Here is an 18462-nt window from a genome sequence, read left to right on the forward strand (position 1 = left end):
CAGTAGATACGAGAGACGCAATCCTAAGGCTACATATTAAGATGCGACGTTTGGCCACATCAATAAAAATTTGGAAAGCGCAACAAGTTGGTAACATTGAGTTACAATTAGCCATTGTTCAGGTCGTCCTTCTCTGCTTAGAAAAAGCGCAGGAGCGGAGATAGCTCTCTGAGATTGAACCTCACCTGCTTCGCTCCTTGAAGGCTAAATCTTTGGGGCTAGCTGCCATGCAGAAATCAAGAGCGAAACAACATTCGAGATTGAAATGGATCAAACAAGGTGATGCAAATACTAAATTCTTCCATCTGCATGCTAATATTCGACGTAATCAGCATTTCATAAAAGAGCTACAATCAGAAACAGGCATTGTCATGACACAACAAGACAAGGAGGAAGCTATATTTAACTTCTATAATTCCATCTTAGGGGTTCCCCCAGCCAGAAATTCCTCCTTGGATTGGACAACCTTAGGATATGAGCAAACTGACCTTTCAGACCTCGAAGCTCCTTTTTCAGAAAACGAAATTAAGAGGATTATTCATCTCATACCTTCGCAACGCGCTCCGGGCCCAGACGGTTTCATTGGGTTGTTTTATAAGAAATGTTGGGACATTGTAAGAAGCGATTTGTCCGCGGCGCTTTGCGGGTTTTACAATTTACGCACTAACAAGCTGCACCTAGCGAACGAGGCCAATATTGTGCTCCTCCCAAAAAAAGAGAATGCTTTGCACCTTACGGACTTTCGACCGATCAGCTTGATCAATAGCCTAGCAAAAATAATCACAAAGGTACTGGCTGAGAGATTGGCTCCAAAACTGGGACAACTAGTATCTCGCTCACAAAATGCCTTTATCAAGGGAAGGTGCATTCATGACAATTTTTTATATGTCCAAAGAGTAATCCAGAAGCTGCACAAATCCAAGAAGCCATCTCTCTTCATCAAGTTGGACATAGCAAAAGCTTTTGACTCTGTTAGCTGGGCATATCTTTTGGAGGTGCTGGAAGCTTTTGGTTTCGGTAGAAAATGGAGAAATTGGATTTCAGCTATCCTTGCTTCCTCTTCGTCGCGTATCTTAATGAATGGCAGACTAGGAAGAAAAATCATTCATAAGCGTGGCCTTCGTCAAGGAGATCCTCTATCTCCGATGTTGTTCATCTTGGCTATCGATCCACTTCAGAGAATTATAGAGCGTGCTATTCACTCGAGCGTCCTCTCTCATGCCCTTCCTAAGCCGGCTACTTTGCACTGCTCACTCTATGCTGACGACGCTGGACTATTTGCAAAGTCGTCGGCTTCTGACCTGTATGCTTTAAGGCGCATCCTCCAGACCTTTAGTGATTGTTCTGGTCTCAAGTTTAATATGAGTAAAACAGAGCTGTACCCTATTCGGTGTCATCCTGGTGTAGTTGAGGCACTTCTTCACTGCTTCCCTGGAAAGATTGCCTCTTTCCCTGGAAAATATCTTGGTCTACCCCTTCACACTAGAAAACTTAGAAGAATTGAGATGCAGCCTCTGGTTGACAAAATTCGTGCAAGGCTTCCAAGATGGAAAGGAAAATTGCTCTCCAAAGCGAGTAGATTGACTCTCGTTAACACAGTTCTGTCCTCTCAACCAATCTACCACCTAACGGTATTTCCAGCCCAGAGATGGTTACTGAAGCAAATTGACAAAATTAGACGAGGGTTTCTTTGGAAAGGCGAGGAACCAGAAGTAATGAGTGGTGGCATTTGCCTTGTGAACTGGCCAACGGTTTCACGCCCAAAAAATCTTGGTGGTCTTGGAGTGGTAGACCTGGAACGCTTTGCTCGAGCTCTTCGAATCCGTTGGATGTGGTTCCAATGGAGAGACCGGGACAGGGTCTGGACGGGGCTTGACACCCCATGTACCAAAGAAGATAGAGACTTGTTTCATGCTTCAACTTCGGTGACAGTTGGCAATGGGACCCTTGCTTCTTTCTGGTTCTCCAATTGGATTAATGGCATGGCGGCGCGTCTCATTGCCCCCAATCTCTTCATTAAGGCAAAGCGCAAAAACATTAAGGTACATAAGGCCCTGCTCAACAATACATGGATTTCTCTTATTTCTCCGGTTTCTGGGGAAACTGAAATTATTGAATTTGTGAGACTTTGGGAAGCCATCCATGAAGTCCATATAAATATTGAGGAAGTAGACAAAATCAGATGGCGCTGGACATCAGATGGCGAATACTCTACCAAGAGTGCTTACCTGGCTCAGTTCCACGGGAGTTTTGCCAAGCTCAAACTTTCTCCAGTTTGGAAGGCGAAGACAGAGCCTAAATGTCGGTTCTTTGCATGGACCCTCCTCCATAACAAAATTCTAACGACCAATAATCTTCAGAAGCGAGGTTGGAATAATGATCCTATCTGCAAGCTTTGTAAGCGCGAACCGGAGACGGTGGGCCATCTAGCAAAAGATTGCATATTCACAAAATCGTGTTGGAGTTGGCTCAGCTCGTGGTACAACCTCTCCTCTCTGCCAAAGTTGGACCAGTGCTCGTCGGTCTATGGATGGTGGAGGAAGTGCAGACTAAAAGTAGAGAAAACTGCTCGCAAGGAATTCGATGGTCTCTGTATTTACTTTTGGTGGGAGATTTGGAAAGAAAGAAATCGAAGAATCTTTCATGGTCTTGAGAAGAGCGAGCGAGAAGTGGCCAACTTCGTCAAAGAAGATTTCAACCCGCAAAGAGCTTCTAGTTAATTTTAGCGTTTTAGCGTTTTGTTTGTGTGGCGTGCTGGGTTTCTAGTGGGCTGTTTTGCTAGTGCTTCTTTTCTTTTCTTTGCCCCCCTCTACCCTAGTGTTGTTTTTCCTTTTCCTTTCCAGTGTTTGGAAGTGTCCCTTTCTAATAAATTTTTGGCCATGGCAATGCTCTTGCCGTGTCCTTTTTCAAAAAAAATCCAGCTAGGAATCGTTTTGCGGTGGCCAATAATCCCCGGGAAACGGAAAATAGCATTGCCCTTAACGAACTCGTATGGCTAATTATACGTAACACCGAATAAACGTGTGGCAAAGTCCAGCTCTTCTTTACCTGAACAGCATCATGGTCATTTCTCGAGAGGACGATCGATCGAGCTAGTGTGGTCCAGAAGTGGCTGATGATCTGGGGATGACAGTTCACCCCAGGATTGAGAGATCAAAAGTGGGGCTGGGGGCGACCGTGCCATTTATGTATTCCTGAGTGGATGTGTGTGATGTCAACAAGTTAATAAGGGAGGCATGATATATTCCAGGCAGGGCGGGCAGGCACACATGCATGTGAACAACAGCCTTGCCACTTTCTGTGCTGTGCTGTGCCGTGCCTGTCTCTCCGCCCGATTCTTTTTCGCTCGCCTAGTGCTCCCCCTCACTCCATAAAAATCTATTTCTGGATAGATAGATACATGGTTGGATACACATATTTATAGCAAGTGGGGGTTGCTGTGTCCCCTGCTTTTGGAGTCGCGAGTTCGTGGTGGGCCGTGGGGCCGGCATATCATTCCTCCCCCTCCGAATTCCGATCGATCCCCCCGCACTCCGAGCTGCGTCCATCCCGGCCGCTCTGCGCCTTTAAAATAGCAGCAGGCCGTGGAGTGTCCAGAAAGCTAAGTGCCCCTAACCCTACCCTCCTCCTCCTCGATCCAACACAGAGAACGTCCCAACTCCCAAGGTTTTTTCGATCCCGATAAGCATCCAAGTGAGAAGATGTCAAGGTATCATCTGAAGCAGTTCGAGAAGGAGCGCATGAAGATGGCCATGCTAAGGCAAGAAGAGACGTTCAGGCAACAGGTAATAATAAGAATCAAGCAAACCAAGCAGCTAGCTAGCAGAGAGCCAGCCTCCAGTCCTAGCTCACGTGCATGCGTTTCTCAAACCGCGCGCCCGGCTCCGATCCCTAAAGCAACCTCTAATGCTGATCGACGTACGTTTCCACACCAGGTCCAGGAGCTGCACCGGCTGTACCGGGCCCAGCAGCTACTGATGGCCGGCGATGACGCGGCGACGAACGAGGCAACAAGATCGGCAACGGCAACGGCAATGCCGCCCGCGGCCACGCGACGCGACCTTGAGGCGGCGGCGGAGGACGACGACGACGAGAGACGCACCGTGGGGACCGGCGCCGGCTCGAGCAGCAGGTCGTGGGACGACGACGCCCACTCGCCGCCGCAGCAGCATGGGCGGAGTGGCAACAGCGAGGCCCCTCCGCTCCTTCTCCGAGAGAGCGAGCTGGAGCTGACGCTGGCTCTAGGGTGCTTCGGCGGCGCGGCGCCCGGGAAGAAGGAGGCGTCGTCTACTAGCGTGGACTCGAGGACGAGCGTGTCGTCGTCGTCGACGGAGTCCGGGTCCGCCGGCAGCCCCGAGCGCGGGGTCCGACGACGACTGCCTCCCCCCGTCGTCTCTGATGATCATCGGGTCGGTGCCGCCGGGCCAGCCTACCACTACTACTACCAGCAGGGCTGGGCAGCGTCTGGACCACGAAGCAGGCGGCCTGCCGCAGCCTCCCTGCTGGCTCCACAAGTGCCTGAATTTGGCACGATAGGGTAGTTCCGACCGAGTCTCACTGTATTTGTGGGTACCACTACCAACCATTCGATTCTTATGCCACCGCAGATATACTTATCTTCTCTTTGTGCGCTGTTTCTTCACTTCTCTTCCTTCTTTGGATGGAAGAGCCTACTATACCCCGTACAAAATTATGCCTAGCTAGACACACACAAAAAAAACTCGACGGGAAGAGAATGACGGTTCTTCCGGTATTATATTAAGAAGAGACCAAAATATAGTCCCGAGACTCATAACCGAGAAAATTCTCGAACCCTAGATCTCCATCACTAGCATGTCATCATCGTCTACTCTGCAACGGTCTAGCAAGATTATGGCGCGCAAGACGTAACCCGAAGCGAGTGGAACACATCGAGGAGATTTTTGTAACCGGGACTGAAATTCGCCCTCGAGGAGGTCCACCCCTAGCTAGGCACAAGACTCGACGAGTTTGAGCCTTATGGTTAGAGATCGATCCAAGCTGCGTAAACTGAACCTAGATTTTAGATTCGTTGCTGTGGAACTCGTTGAACTAGATCCAATGCAAGTCCTTGATTTGATATGGATGTGCCTGTTGTATTTTCCAGTCCTTGTTTTACATTTAGCGACTCTTTCTTTTTAGCTAGCTATGGATGAGTGGATGACATGTTCATCGACTTGATTTGATAGTAGCCATGGTTTTTTTAACCTAAGCGCAGCATTTGCTCAGAGGTATTTCCCTAGCAGCCGTTTTAAAAAAAAATGGTTGGGGATTCTTAGTTGTCGATCAATCTGCCTGTGGCCCTTAGGGGTTTTCCTAATTATTTAGATGCCACTTGCGGGGGAAAAACTATGAACAAGAACATAAGTCACGACCATTTGGCATGAAAAAAAAACACTAGAGAAATGTCAAATGTGTTCTAATGCAATTTTCCAGATTGTGCCTTTGACAGGCGGTGTCAATTGAGTTCCTTTCTATTTCAGTGTGTAAACTTTTAGAGGGAGATCTAAAGGCTCCACTCCTAGCGTGAATCACTCTCGCGTACCTAAACATCAAAAAACTAAATCGCTCCACAGTGGGAGCAGAGTCAATCTACTCTCTATTTTGTACTAGAAGGTGATAGCCAAAAAATCTGCTTCTCGTCGCTCACAACCTGCTTCCCACTCTCTAACCCCTCAAGAATCACTTCACATACTATTTATCTAATGATTTTCATCTAACAAATTCGTTTTTGCTAGAGAACCATTCAAAATCACTCTATTGAAAATCAGCTTTCGAAGCTAGAGAATTAAGAATGGAGCTGCCAAATGAGCCCTAATTTTATTCTTGCCATCTTCAATGCCCATTTCATTCTTTAAAAAAATGTTTGGGGATTCTTAGTTGTCGATCAATTTGCTTTGGGCCCTAGGGGTTTTCCTAATTATTTAGATGCCACTTGCGGGGAAAAAATTATGAACAAGAACATAAGTCACGACCATTTGGCATGAAAAAAACACTCGAGAAATGTCAAATGTGGTCTAGTGCAATTTTTCAGATTGTGCATTTTTCAGGTGGTATCCATTGAGTTCCTTTCTATTTCATCGTGTAAACTTGTAGAGGGCGTTTGGTAAAACTCCCACGGCTCAGTGTGGTTCTGGTTTCTCTTTGTTTACTCTTTTTTCCTCCCCCACCTCTGTGGCTTTTACTTTTTTTATTCTGTTAGTGGGTGTCAACTTGTACAGTTCTTTCCTTTCTAATATATTAAAGCGGCAAATCTTTTGCCTCTCACTTCAAAAAAAAACTCTCGCCTAGCTAAATAGTAAAAAACTTAACTACTCCACGTGGGAGCCGAGTGAATCTACTCCATTTTGTGGTAGAAGGTAAGAGCCAAAAAAATTTGCTTCTTGCAACTCCTAATCTGCTCTCCACTCACCATCCCTCAGAAATCACTTCGCAAACTACTTATCAAATGGTCATCAAATAAATTCTACCACAAAATGGAGTCACTTTATTCTTGCCATCGTCAATGCCCCTTTCATTTTTCGGTGTGTAACGTGGTCCCCTGGCGAGCGTTCGGCGTCTTTGTGTTCTTGGTGTCATGGTGCGCGTATCTTTTCTTCTTCTGTGACAAATAAAACAGCACTTTTCCGTATTTGGAAATCCTGACGTAAGCTGTTGATGACTTGGCTCTCAAAAGGCAAAGATAGGTAGTGTGTGGGCTCCACATGTCATATGCCTACATAGCAGTCATGTAGACGATTTATCGTAAACAGTAATTTGAACCCCATCTGGCTTGATCAGCAAGTTTATGTCATATTCATATCATCATACTGTCATATGTGGGACCAAATCTGCAGTTTTAAAGTTAGTGATCTAAATGGCACTATCATGCACGCAAGTTTAGGTACCTAAGTATGCAATTTTAAAAAGTTTAGGACCAGGATAACGCCGTCGTGTGCAAGTTCGAGTACTACATCCAGCATGCCATAATCATATCAGTGCTGAGTCAACATGCTACTTAAGTGTATAGAGCGGGTCCGAAATCAATTTGAATTAGTGTGTGTTGGAGCTCGGGATAAATTTAATTAGTGACTAGAAATTTTTAAAAAAAAGAAGTTTGGCCCTAAACGGAGAGAATTTAAGTTTCTAAACTAGCCCTTAAAAGTGGAATGAAAGAGTATGTCACTCAGTATGTCCAATGTAAGGGCAAAAGTTATGTAAAACATTTGAAAGAGAAATATGTGGAAATAATGAGGATGGAGCCTTGATCAGCACAATATAATACTACTGGTTGGAGCCTGACTGAGGTTGGAGATGTAGCAAAGATCGAAGCAAGGGTTGGGCCGTTAGGCACTGCACACACAGGACTCTGATGATGGACTTCAGACGTGGTGGTGTGCTGGGCTGAAAACTGAGGCAGGTTCAGATAATGTGCGGGCTGGCATCAGTAGAGCTTGGGCCAAAATGGTATAGAGATGTTTTTTTTTCTACGGCTTACCATTGGACTCTGAGCAATCCGCCTTGAAAAAAAAACGGGCCAAACCTAGCTTTCTAGCAGGGAAGGTAAAAAAAACTTGCTTCACTCTGTTGAAAACTACGTTACTACGGATCATCAGATCCGCTCACTTCCTTCCCGTCAGCAGTAGAGGCGCGAGAAGCTGTAGAAGACCCGTCTCCCTTCCCATAAGCACGACAGAGGAAACACACGAGACACTGGATATAGGGTTGGGCCTCTGGCCTCTTTCTGATCTCTATTCCATATGAGGGGTACAGGTTCTATATATAGAGACGCGATAGCCCTCAGGGCTATATTCGGTATTTGCCCACATAACCCTTCATTAGGGTTTCTCAACACTCCCCCTTGGGCGAATACCGCGACCAACACATGCCTCGTTAAAACTCCAAAAAACCCAGTGGGAAAAATATGGAGAAAGAGCGCATGGTGATACAAATTGCATTTGCACTTTGTTGCCTCGTTAAAACCCTCATATGAGAAACTTCAGGAAAACTCACCAAGGAAAAAGAGTACAACAACTGTCATCAGGACATATTTCGATCCTCTCGGATCTAGATTCTATCGGATCTTCTACAAGGGCTAACTTTAGAAATGTGCTCCTCCTGATCCTTGCAAAATTGTATCAATAAGGCAAAACATCTTCTTCTGGAAGTATATGCACATAAAGATTTAGCAAACAGATTGCATATCCTTGCAAGGACTATTTTAGGAACTTTACCTCTACTCACTTCTAGTATATACGAGGTAAGTGCACGTATCAATATAAATAAGCCACTTTGATTGATGGTGTTTGATCGACTGGTGTCGGGGACCATAATTAGGGGTACCCTCAAGACGCCTAATTCTCAGCTGGTAACCCCCATCAGCATAAAGCTGCAAAGGCCTGATGGGTACGATTAAGTCAGGGATCAGTCCACACGAGTGACTCGATCACGCTTCACCCGAGCCTAGCCTCGGCCAAGGGCAGCCGACCTCGAGAGACTTCCGTCTCGCCCGAGGCCCCCCTTTTTACGGCGGACACATCACCGGCTCGCCCGAGGCCTTGGCTTCGCTCAGAAGCAACCCTGACTAAATCGCCACACCGACTGACCGAGTTGCAGGAGCATTTAACGCAAAGAGTGAGTCAGACAGACAGTCAGGCCTTGCCAAAGGCGCCACGGCGAACTCCGCTCCGCCCGACCCCAGGGCTCGGACTCGGGCTAAGACCCGGAAGACGGCGAACTCCGCTCCGCCCGACCCCAGGGCTCGGACTCGGGCTAAGACCCGGAAGACGGCGAACTCCGCTCCGCCCGACCCCAGGGCTCGGACTCGGGCTAAGACCCGGAAGACGGCGAACTCCGCTCCGCCCGACCCCAGGGCTCGGACTCGGGCTAAGACCCGGAAGACGGCGAACTCCGCTCCGCCCGACCCCAGGGCTCGGACTCGGGCTAAGACCCGGAAGACGACGAAACTCCGCCTCGCCCGACCCCAGGGCTCGGACTCCGCCCTGGCCTCGGCCAAACGACCTCCGCCTTGCCCGACCCCAGGGCTCGGACTCGGCCTCGGCAACAGAAGACAGACTCAACCCCGGCTTCGGAGGAGCCCCCACGTCACCCCGCCTAGGGCACAGACCGGCCACGTCAACAGGAAGCGTCATCGTCGTCTTACCCCGAATCGACTCGGGTCACGGAGAACAAGACCGGCGTGCCATCCGGCCAGCTCCGCCGGATGGGCAATGATGGCGCTCCACAAGCTCTGTGACGACGGCGGCCCCCAGCTCTCTTACGGAAGCAGGGCGACGTCAGCAAGGACTCGACCGCTTCAACAGCTGTCCCTCCGCCAGGCTCCGTCGCACCTCCGACAGCCATGACATCACGCCAGCAAGGTGCCAAGGCCTCTCCGGCTGCCACATTGGCATGTACCTAGGGCGCTAGCTCTCTCTCCGCTAGACACGTAGCACTCTGCTACACCCCCCATTGTACACCTGGATCCTCTCCTTACGACTATAAAAGGGAGGACCAGGGCCTTCTTAGAGGGGGTTGGCCGCGCGGGACCGAGGACGGGACAGGCGCTCTCTTGGGGCCGCTCGCTTCCCTCACCCGCGTGGACGCTTGTAACCCCCCTACTGCAAGCGCACCCGACCTGGGCGCGGGACGAACACGAAGGCCGCGGGACTTCCACCTCTCTCACGCTCGACTCCGGCCACCTCGCCTCTCCCCCCTTCGCGCTCGCCCACGCGCTCGACCCATCTGGGCTGGGGCACGCAGCACACTCACTCGTCGGCTTTGGGACCCCCCTGTCTCGAAACGCCGACAGTTGGCGCGCCGGGTAGGGGCCTGCTGCGTGCTGACGAACAGCTCCCCGTCAAGCTCCAGATGGGCAATCTCCAGCAACCTCTCCGGCCCGGGGCGGTGCTTCGTTTCGGGACTCTTGAGTTCATGTCCTTCGACGGCAGCTACGACATGATACTTCTTCCACCGCCGCGCGACAACGACGATGGCGGCCGACAACCCGCTCGCCGGCGGCGGAATCGACGACACCTTCGCCGCGTGGTGGAAGAACAACATTCGAGCTCGCTCCGTTCTCTCCCCCGCCAGCGGAGGAGGAGGCGGGGCCATCAAAGCTAAGCGGGAGGCCGCGCTTCGTTGGCCGTCGAGCGAATCGACGCCCCCGACGCCCCGCCGGAAGGCACGCCGGACGTCGACCTTGTGTTCAAGACAAAGGCAAGCGCCATCCCCCCGCGACACGCTGACCACGAGCAAGAAGACGACGCCGGCGCGCTCGTGGAAAGCCTGTAGGACGTCGCCCTCGTACCTGAGATGACGGTGCAACCAGTCCCCGATGCGACTACGTCGCTCCTCGTCGACCAAAAGGTACCGACTAACTCCCATCTTACGTCATTTCGACTCGGCCTCAACCCGCCAAACGACCTCGCTTTGGCGGGCGCTCTCATTGAGGCGAGTGCAACCCCACTGGGGTTTCGTATACGGTCACCTTGGGACCGGCTGACGGACGTCTCGACCTACGGGCCCTCTGGGTCCGAGGAAGATGACGACCCCAGCGTCTGTTGGGATTTCTCCGGACTTGGCAACCCCAGTGCCATGCGGGACTTCATGACCGCATGTGACTACTACCTATCCGACGGTTCCGACGGAAGCCGCAGCCTTGGCGACGAGAGCTGCGGCCCAAGCCGCGAATGTTTCCACATCGAGCTAGGGGATCCCCCCGAAGGCAACCGTCTCGGCATGCCGGAGGACGGTGATCTTCCTAGGCCGGTGCCTCGCGCCGACATCCCACGGGAGCTAGCTGTGGTCCCCGCTCCGGCGGGGGGTTATGACCCACAACTCGAGCAAGTCCGCGAGGCGCAGGCCAGGCTCAACGAGGGAACAGGAGCGCTTGAGCCGATCCGTCGGGACGTCGGGCAGGTATGGGCGGACCAACCCCTGGTCGGAGAAATACGTCACCTGCCCCAAGGTCTCCAGCACCGCGTCGCCAACGATGTCAGGGTCAGGCCGCCGCCCGCATCCAGCGGGGTTGGTCAGAACCTGGCAGCCGCAGCGATGCTCCTCCGCGCGATGCCGGAGCCATCAACCACCGAGGGTCGGCGAATCCAGGGAGAGCTCAAGAATCTCCTGGAAGGCGCTGCGGCCCGACGGGCCGAGAGCACTGCCTCCCGAAGGCAAGGATATCCCTCGGAACCTCATGCCGCGACTTCCCGATTCATGCGGGAAGCCTCGGTCTACACCGGGCGCACGCGCAACACCGCGCCTGCGGCCCCGGGCCACCTCGGCAACGAGCACCATCGACGCGACCGTCGGGCCCACCTCGACGAAAGGGTGCGCCGAGGCTACCACCCCAGGCGTGGGGGGCGCTACGACAGCGGGGAGGATCGGAGCCCCTCGCCCGAACCACCCGGTCCGCAGGCCTTCAGTCGGGCCATCCGACGGGCGCCATTCCCGACCCGGTTCCGACCCCCGACTACTATCACGAAGTACTCGGGGGAAACGAGACCGGAACTGTGGCTCGCGGACTATCGCCTTGCCTGCCAACTGGGTGGGACGGACGACGACGACCTCATCATCCGTAACCTCCCCCTGTTCCTCTCCGACACTGCTCGCGCCTGGTTGGAGCACCTGCCTCCGGGGCAGATCTCCAACTGGGACGACTTGGTCCAAGCCTTCGCTGGGAATTTCCAGGGCACGTACGTGCGCCCCGGGAATTCCTGGGACCTTCGAAGCTGCCGGCAACAGCCGGGGGAGTCGCTCCGGAACTACATCCGGCGATTCTCGAAGCAGCGCACCGAGCTGCCCAACATCACTGACTCGGATGTCATCGGCGCGTTCCTCGCCGGCACCACTTGCCGCGACCTGGTGAGCAAGCTGGGTCGCAAGACCCCCACCAGGGCGAGCGAGCTGATGGACATCGCCACCAAGTTCGCCTCTGGCCAGGAGGCGGTCGAGGCTATCTTCCGAAAGGACAAGCAGCCCCAGGGCCGCCCATCGGAAGAGGCTCCCGAGGCGTCTACTCCGCGCGGCGCCAAGAAGAAAGGCAAGAAGAAGTCGCAATCGAAACGCGACGCCGCTGACGCGGACCTTGTCGCCGCCGCCGAGTACAAGAACCCTCGGAAGCCCCCTGGAGGTGCGAACCTCTTCGACAAGATGCTCAAGGAGCCATGCCCCTACCATCAGGGGCCCGTCAAGCACACCCTCGAGGAGTGCATTATGCTTCGGCGTCACTTCCACAGGGCCGGGCCACCCGCCGAGGGCGGCAGGGCCCGCGACAACGACAAGAACGAAGATCACCAAGCAGGAGAGTTCCCCGAGGTCCGCGACTGCTTCATGATCTATGGAGGGCATGCGGCGAATGCCTCGGCTCGGCATCGCAAGCAAGAGCGCCGGGAGGTCTGCTCGGTGAAGGTGGCGGCGCCAGTCTACCTAGACTGGTCCGACAAGCCCATCACCTTCGACCAGGCCGACCACCCCGACCATGTGCCGAGCCCGGGGAAATACCCGCTCGTCGTCGACCCCGTTGTCGGCAATGTCGGGCTCACCAAGGTCCTGATGGATGGGGGCAGCTGCCTCAACATCATCTACGCCGAGACCCTCAAGCTCCTGCGCATCGATCTGTCCTCCGTCCGAGCAGGCGCTGCGCCCTTCCACGAGATCATCCCTGGGAAGCGCGTCCAGCCCCTCGGGCGACTCGACCTCCCCGTCTGTTTCGGGACGCCCTCCAACTTCCGAAGGGAGACCCTGACGTTCGAGGTGGTCGGGTTCCGAGGAACCTACCACGTCGTACTAGGGAGGCCATGTTACGCGAAGTTCATGGCCGTCCCCAACTACACCTACCTAAAGCTCAAGATGCCGGGCCCCAACGGGGTCATCACCGTCGGCCCCACGTACAAACACGCGTTCGAATGCGACGTGGAGTGCGTGGAGTACGCCGAGGCCCTCGCCGAGTCCGAGGCCCTCATCGCCGACCTGGAGAACCTCTCCAAGGAGGTGCCAGACGTGAAGCGCCATGCCGGCAACTTCGAGCCAGCAGAGACGGTTAAGGCCGTCCCTCTTGACCCCAGTGGCGACACCACCAAGCAGGTCCGGATCGGTTCCGGGCTCGACCCCAAATAGGAAGCAGTGCTCGTCGACTTTCTCCGCGCAAACGCCGACGTCTTTGCGTGGAGTCCCTCGGACATGCCCGGCATACCGAGGGATGTCGCCGAGCACTCGCTGGATATTCGGGCCGGAGCCCGACCCGTCAGGCAGTCTCTGCGCCGATTCGACGAGGAGAAGCGCAGAGTGATTGGCGAAGAGATCCACAAGCTAATGGCAGCAGGGTTCATCAAAGAGGTATTCCATCCCGAATGGCTCGCCAACCCTGTGCTTGTGAGGAAGAAAGGGGGGAAATGGCGGATGTGTGTAGACTACACTGGTCTCAACAAAGCATGTCCGAAGGTTCCCTACCCTCTGCCCCGCATCGATCAAATCGTGGATTCCACCGCTGGGTGCGAAACCCTGTCCTTCCTCGATGCCTACTCAGGGTATCACTAGATCCGGATGAAAGAATCCGACCAGCTCGCGACTTCTTTCATCACGCCGTTCGGCATGTACTGCTATGGCACCATGCCGTTCGGTTTGAGGAATGCGGGCGCGACGTACCAGCGGTGCATGAACCATGTGTTCGGCGAACACATCGGTCGCACAGTCGAGGCCTACGTCGATGACATCGTAGTCAAGACAAGGAAGGCTTCCGACCTCCTCTCCGACCTTGAAGTGACATTCCGATGTCTCAAGGCGAAAGGAGTCAAGCTCAATCCTGAGAAGTGTGTCTTCGGGGTGCCCCGAGGCATGCTCCTAGGGTTCATCGTCTCCGAGCGAGGCATTGAAGCCAACCCGGAGAAGATCGCGGCCATCACCAGCATGGGGCCCATCAAGGACTTAAAAGGTGTACAGAGGGTCATGGGATGCCTCGCGGCCCTGAGCCGCTTCATCTCACGCCTCGGCGAAAGAGGTCTGCCTCTGTACCGCCTCTTAAGGAAGGCCGAGTGTTTCGCTTGGACCCCTGAGGCCGAGGAAGCCCTCGGCAACCTGAAGGCACTCCTTACGAAGGCGCCTGTCTTGGTGCCCCCGGCGGATGGAGAAGCCCTCTTGGTCTACGTCGCCACGACCACACAGGTGGTTAGCGCCGCGATTGTGATCGAGAGGCAAGAGGAAGGGCATGCATTGCCCGTTCAGAGGCCGGTCTACTTCGTCAGCGAAGTGCTGTCCGAGACCAAGATCCGCTACCCACAAGTTCAAAAGCTGCTATATGCTGTGATCCTGACAAGGCGGAAGCTGCGACACTACTTCGAGTCTCATCCGGTAACTGTGGTGTCATCCTTCCCCCTGGGGGAGATCATCCAGTGCCGAGAGGCCTCGGGCAGGATCGCAAAGTGGGCGGTGGAAATCATGGGCGAAACGATCTCGTTCGCCCCTCGGAAGGCCATCAAGTCCCAGGTGTTGGCGGACTTCGTGGCCGAATGGGTTGACACCCAGTTGCCGACGGCTCCGATCCAACCGGAGCTCTGGACCATGTTTTTCGACGGGTCGCTGATGAAGACAGGAGCCGGCGCGGGCCTGCTCTTCATCTCGCCCCTTGGAAAGCACCTGCGCTACGTGCTGCGCCTCCATTTCCCGGCGTCCAACAATGTGGCCGAGTACGAAGCTCTGGTCAACGGGTTGCGGATCGCCATCGAGCTAGGGGTCAGACGCCTCGACGCCCGTGGTGATTCGCAGCTCGTCATTGACCAAGTCATGAAGAACTCCCACTGCCGCGACCCGAAGATGGAGGCCTACTGCGACGAGGTTCGGCGCCTGGAAGACAAGTTCTTCGGGCTCGAGCTCAACCACATCGCTCGGCGCTACAACGAAACCGCAGACGAGCTGGCTAAAATAGCCTCGGGGCGAACGACGGTCCCCCCGGACGTCTTCTCCCGGGATCTGCATCGACCCTCTGTCAAGATCGACGACGTGCCCGAGCCCGAGGCACCCTCGGCTCAAGCCGAGGCGCCCTCAGCTCGGCCCGAGGCACCCTCGGCTTAGCCCGAGGTACCCTTGGCCCCCGAGGGCGAGGCACTGGACGTCGAGGAAGAGCAGAGCGGGGCCACGCCTGATCGAGATTGGCAGGCCCCGTACCTGCAATATCTCCGTCGAGGAGAGCTACCCCCCGACCAAGTCGAGGCTCGGCGGGTAGCGCGACGCGCCAAGTCGTTCGTCTTGCTGGGCGATGAAGAGGAGCTCTACCATCGCAGCCCCTCGGGCATCCTCCAGCGATGCATCTCCATCGCCGAAGGTCGGGAACTGCTGCAAGAAATACACTCGGGGGCTTGCGGCCACCACGCGGCGCCCCGAGCCCTTGTCGGGAATGCTTTCCGGCAAGGCTTCTACTGGCCAACGGCGGTAGCTGACGCCACTAGAATTGTCCGCACCTGCGAAGGGTGCCAATTCTATGCGAAGCAGACCCACCTGCCCGCTCAGGCTCTGCAGACGATACCCATCACCTGGCCCTTCGCCGTATGGGGCCTGGACCTCGTCGGTCCCTTGCAGAAGGCGCCCGGGGGCTACACGCACCTGCTGGTCGCCATCGACAAATTCTCCAAGTGGATCGAGGTCCGACCTCTGAACAGCATCAGGTTCGAGCAGGCGGTGGCGTTCTTCACCAACATCATCCATCGCTTCGGGGTCCCGAACTCCATCATCACCGACAACGGCACCCAGTTCACCGGCAAAAAATTCTTGGATTTTTGCGAGGATCACCATATCCGGGTGGACTGGGCCGCCGTGGCTCATCCCATGTCGAATGGGCAAGTAGAGCGTGCCAACGGCATGATTCTACAAGGGCTCAAGCCTCGGATCTACAACGACCTCAACAAGTTCGGCAAGCGGTGGATGAAGGAACTCCCCTCGGTGGTCTGGAGCCTAAGGACGACGCCGAGTCGCGCCACGGGTTTCACGCCGTTTTTCCTGGTCTACGGGGCTGAAGCTATCTTGCCCACTGACCTGGAATACGGCTCCCCGAGGACGAGGGCCTACACCGATCAAAGCAACCAAGCTAGCCGAGAAGAATCGCTGGACCAGCTGGAGGAGACTCGGGACAGGGCCTTACTACACTCGGCGCGGTACCAGCAGTCCCTGCGACGCTACCACGCCCGAGGGGTCCGGTCCCGAGACCTCCAGGTGGGCGATCTAGTGCTTCGGCTGCGGCAAGACGCCCGAGGGAGGCACAAGCTCACGCCCCCCTGGGAAGGGCCATTCGTCATCGCCAAAGTTCTGAAGCCCGGAACATACAAGCTGGCCAACAATCAAGGCGAGATCTACGGCAACGCCTGGAACATCAAACAGCTACGTCGCTTCTACCCTTAAGATGTTTCCAAGTTGTTCATATACCTCGCACCTACGCAAAGTTTAGTCGTCAAGGAAGGGTTGGCCTAGCCCCGGCAAAGCCCGACCCTCCCTCGGGGGCTAAAAGGGGAGAGACCCCCTCTGCGTCGAATTTTTCCTCGAAAAAGGATCTCTTTCTAGCAGGATTACTTTCGTGCTTCTTGACTACTTCGGAAAGCGGATCCTGGAAACGACGGGGTACACGTAAGCAGCCAAGGCTGACCGAGCCGAGGGACTCCTACGCCTCCGGGATACGGATACCTCACTCATCACCTTCTGCGATAAGTAACCCGCGCTCGGATAAAGCGACTCCGTGGACCGAACAAGTCTTCACGTTCGGAAGCTCTCTTGCCGAAGCAGTCCTTCAAGCTTTCTCGACTAAGTCGGGGACAGGGCCTCATGAATGGGTGAAAGTACGCGTAAGCGGCAAGGCCGACCGAGTCGAGGGATTCCCACGCCTCTGGGATACGGATACCTCACTCGTCCCTTCCGCGAGAAGCAACTCTCGCTCACACAAACATCCCTGTTACCGACAGAGTCCAGATGCTCGAAACAAGAGGAAAAAAGATGCAGCTTCGCAAGCACGGCGAGGGTGTGTTTTCTGGCCTCGGCGGCCGCAGAAGGCACACGCTACAAGACGATCTGATCCTGCAGGCTCGGGTCTTCACGCTGAAGGGAGGCGACGGCACCCTCGGCATCGACGGCGTCTTCAGCCACGTCCGACCCAGCCTCGGACGGTGGCGCGGTCCAGGGACCCCTCCGGGAATCCGGCCCGAGCAGGCGGCTCGGACGGTTACCCCTGGGGACTCGGCCAACCGGCTTCCAAGGGCGCCAGCCCGACCCGAGGCCTCGGCGGATCGACTTTGGCGTCGGCTCCGCTGACGGACAACACGACTAGGCTTCGGCCAACCAGGTTCCCATTCTCGAGCCAACTCCGCCTCTGTTCATACTGATATCGCTACCCCTGGCCTCGGCTCATCGAAGGGCAGCCGAGGGGTCTCTTTGACTAAGCTAGAGGAGCCCCAGACAACAAGGCCGAACGGGCCGAGGGATTCCTACGCCTCCGGGATACGGATACCTCACTCATCACCTTGACACGGGGTGACTCATGCTTGGTAAAGCGGTTCAGATAACCAACAGGCGAGACTTAGTGCTCGAGAATGAGGAAAAAACACGGCTCCGTGCCGAAATTACATACATGTTTAGGCCCTGACAGCCGCAATGAAACCGCACCGCCACTTGTGCCACCGTCGCGCCTCTTCGGTTGCGGAGCCTATGCCGCGACTCGAGGCGACCCAGCAGCGCTAGCCTGGCGCGTTGGTCAAAGCGACCGAAAGTGGGCCAGCAGTGATGGCGGTGGCAGGCGGGCGGGCGCAGCAGTCACGTCGTCAGCCAGGCTCACGTCTCATCCTGGGGCAGCAAGAGAGCCTCCTCCCACGGCGTGAAGACGGTGCGCCCGTGACCCGTTCCTCGAACGAATCGCGCACGCGCAACGACCGCCTCGCCAACCACTCGCCCCGCCGCATTAACTCCGCGGCGGGACACGCGGCGCCTCTGGCGGGAGAAGCGCGCGACGCTTCACCTTCGCCGTAATAACCGCGTCAAAAAGAGGTACGCCACGTCATTCGATTTCGTTTCCTTTTCCTTTTTCCTCTTTCTCTATCTCTTGCAACAGGGACCGGGAAAGGGGGATACCCCGAAAAGGATCCTTTTCCGCGAAGGAACCGGGCTCCGAGCCCCCCCTACTGATCAGGGGTTCGAAGACTGGCCCTCCGAAGGGTTCAACAGTCGCCTCAGATCGCGTGGGCCCGACACCCACTACTGGTCAGGGGTTCGAAGGCCAGCCCCCCGAAGGGCTCCATGGCCGCCTCAGGCTACTCGGGCTCCGCGCCCATTACTGATCAGGGGTTCGAAGACTGGCCCCCGAAGGGTTCACAGTCGCCTCAGACACCGAGCGAGGGATGACCAGGGGTACGTTCGATACATAACCGAGGCTCGGGCTGCGCTCCCGAGGTACCCTAGGACATTTCCGAGACCAGCGGGAACGATCTTGTAACG

General features: G+C 55.1%; 1 protein-coding gene across 1 annotated transcript; it reads left to right on the plus strand.

Annotated features, from left to right (window-relative positions):
- Positions 1-3451: 3451 nt before the first annotated feature.
- On the plus strand, positions 3452-5100 carry LOC103636817 (uncharacterized). Its single transcript, XM_008659141.4, has 2 exons — positions 3452-3785; positions 3936-5100. Exons 1-2 carry the CDS (start codon positions 3702-3704, stop codon positions 4539-4541), a joined length of 690 nt encoding a protein of 229 aa, XP_008657363.1. The 5' UTR covers positions 3452-3701; the 3' UTR covers positions 4542-5100.
- Positions 5101-18462: the final 13362 nt, after the last annotated feature.

Source organism: Zea mays, chromosome 1 (genome assembly GCF_902167145.1).
Source record: "Zea mays cultivar B73 chromosome 1, Zm-B73-REFERENCE-NAM-5.0, whole genome shotgun sequence".
NCBI lineage: Eukaryota > Viridiplantae > Streptophyta > Magnoliopsida > Poales > Poaceae > Zea > Zea mays.

Bases quoted from the DNA above. Each gene is read 5' to 3' on its own strand.
- LOC103636817 (XM_008659141.4), top strand. From the start codon at position 3,702: ATGTCAAGGTATCATCTGAAGCAGTTCGAGAAGGAGCGCATGAAGATG. The intron at 3,786-3,935 runs GTAATAATAAGA...TTTCCACACCAG, and splicing joins AAGAGACGTTCAGGCAACAG to GTCCAGGAGCTGCACCGGCT.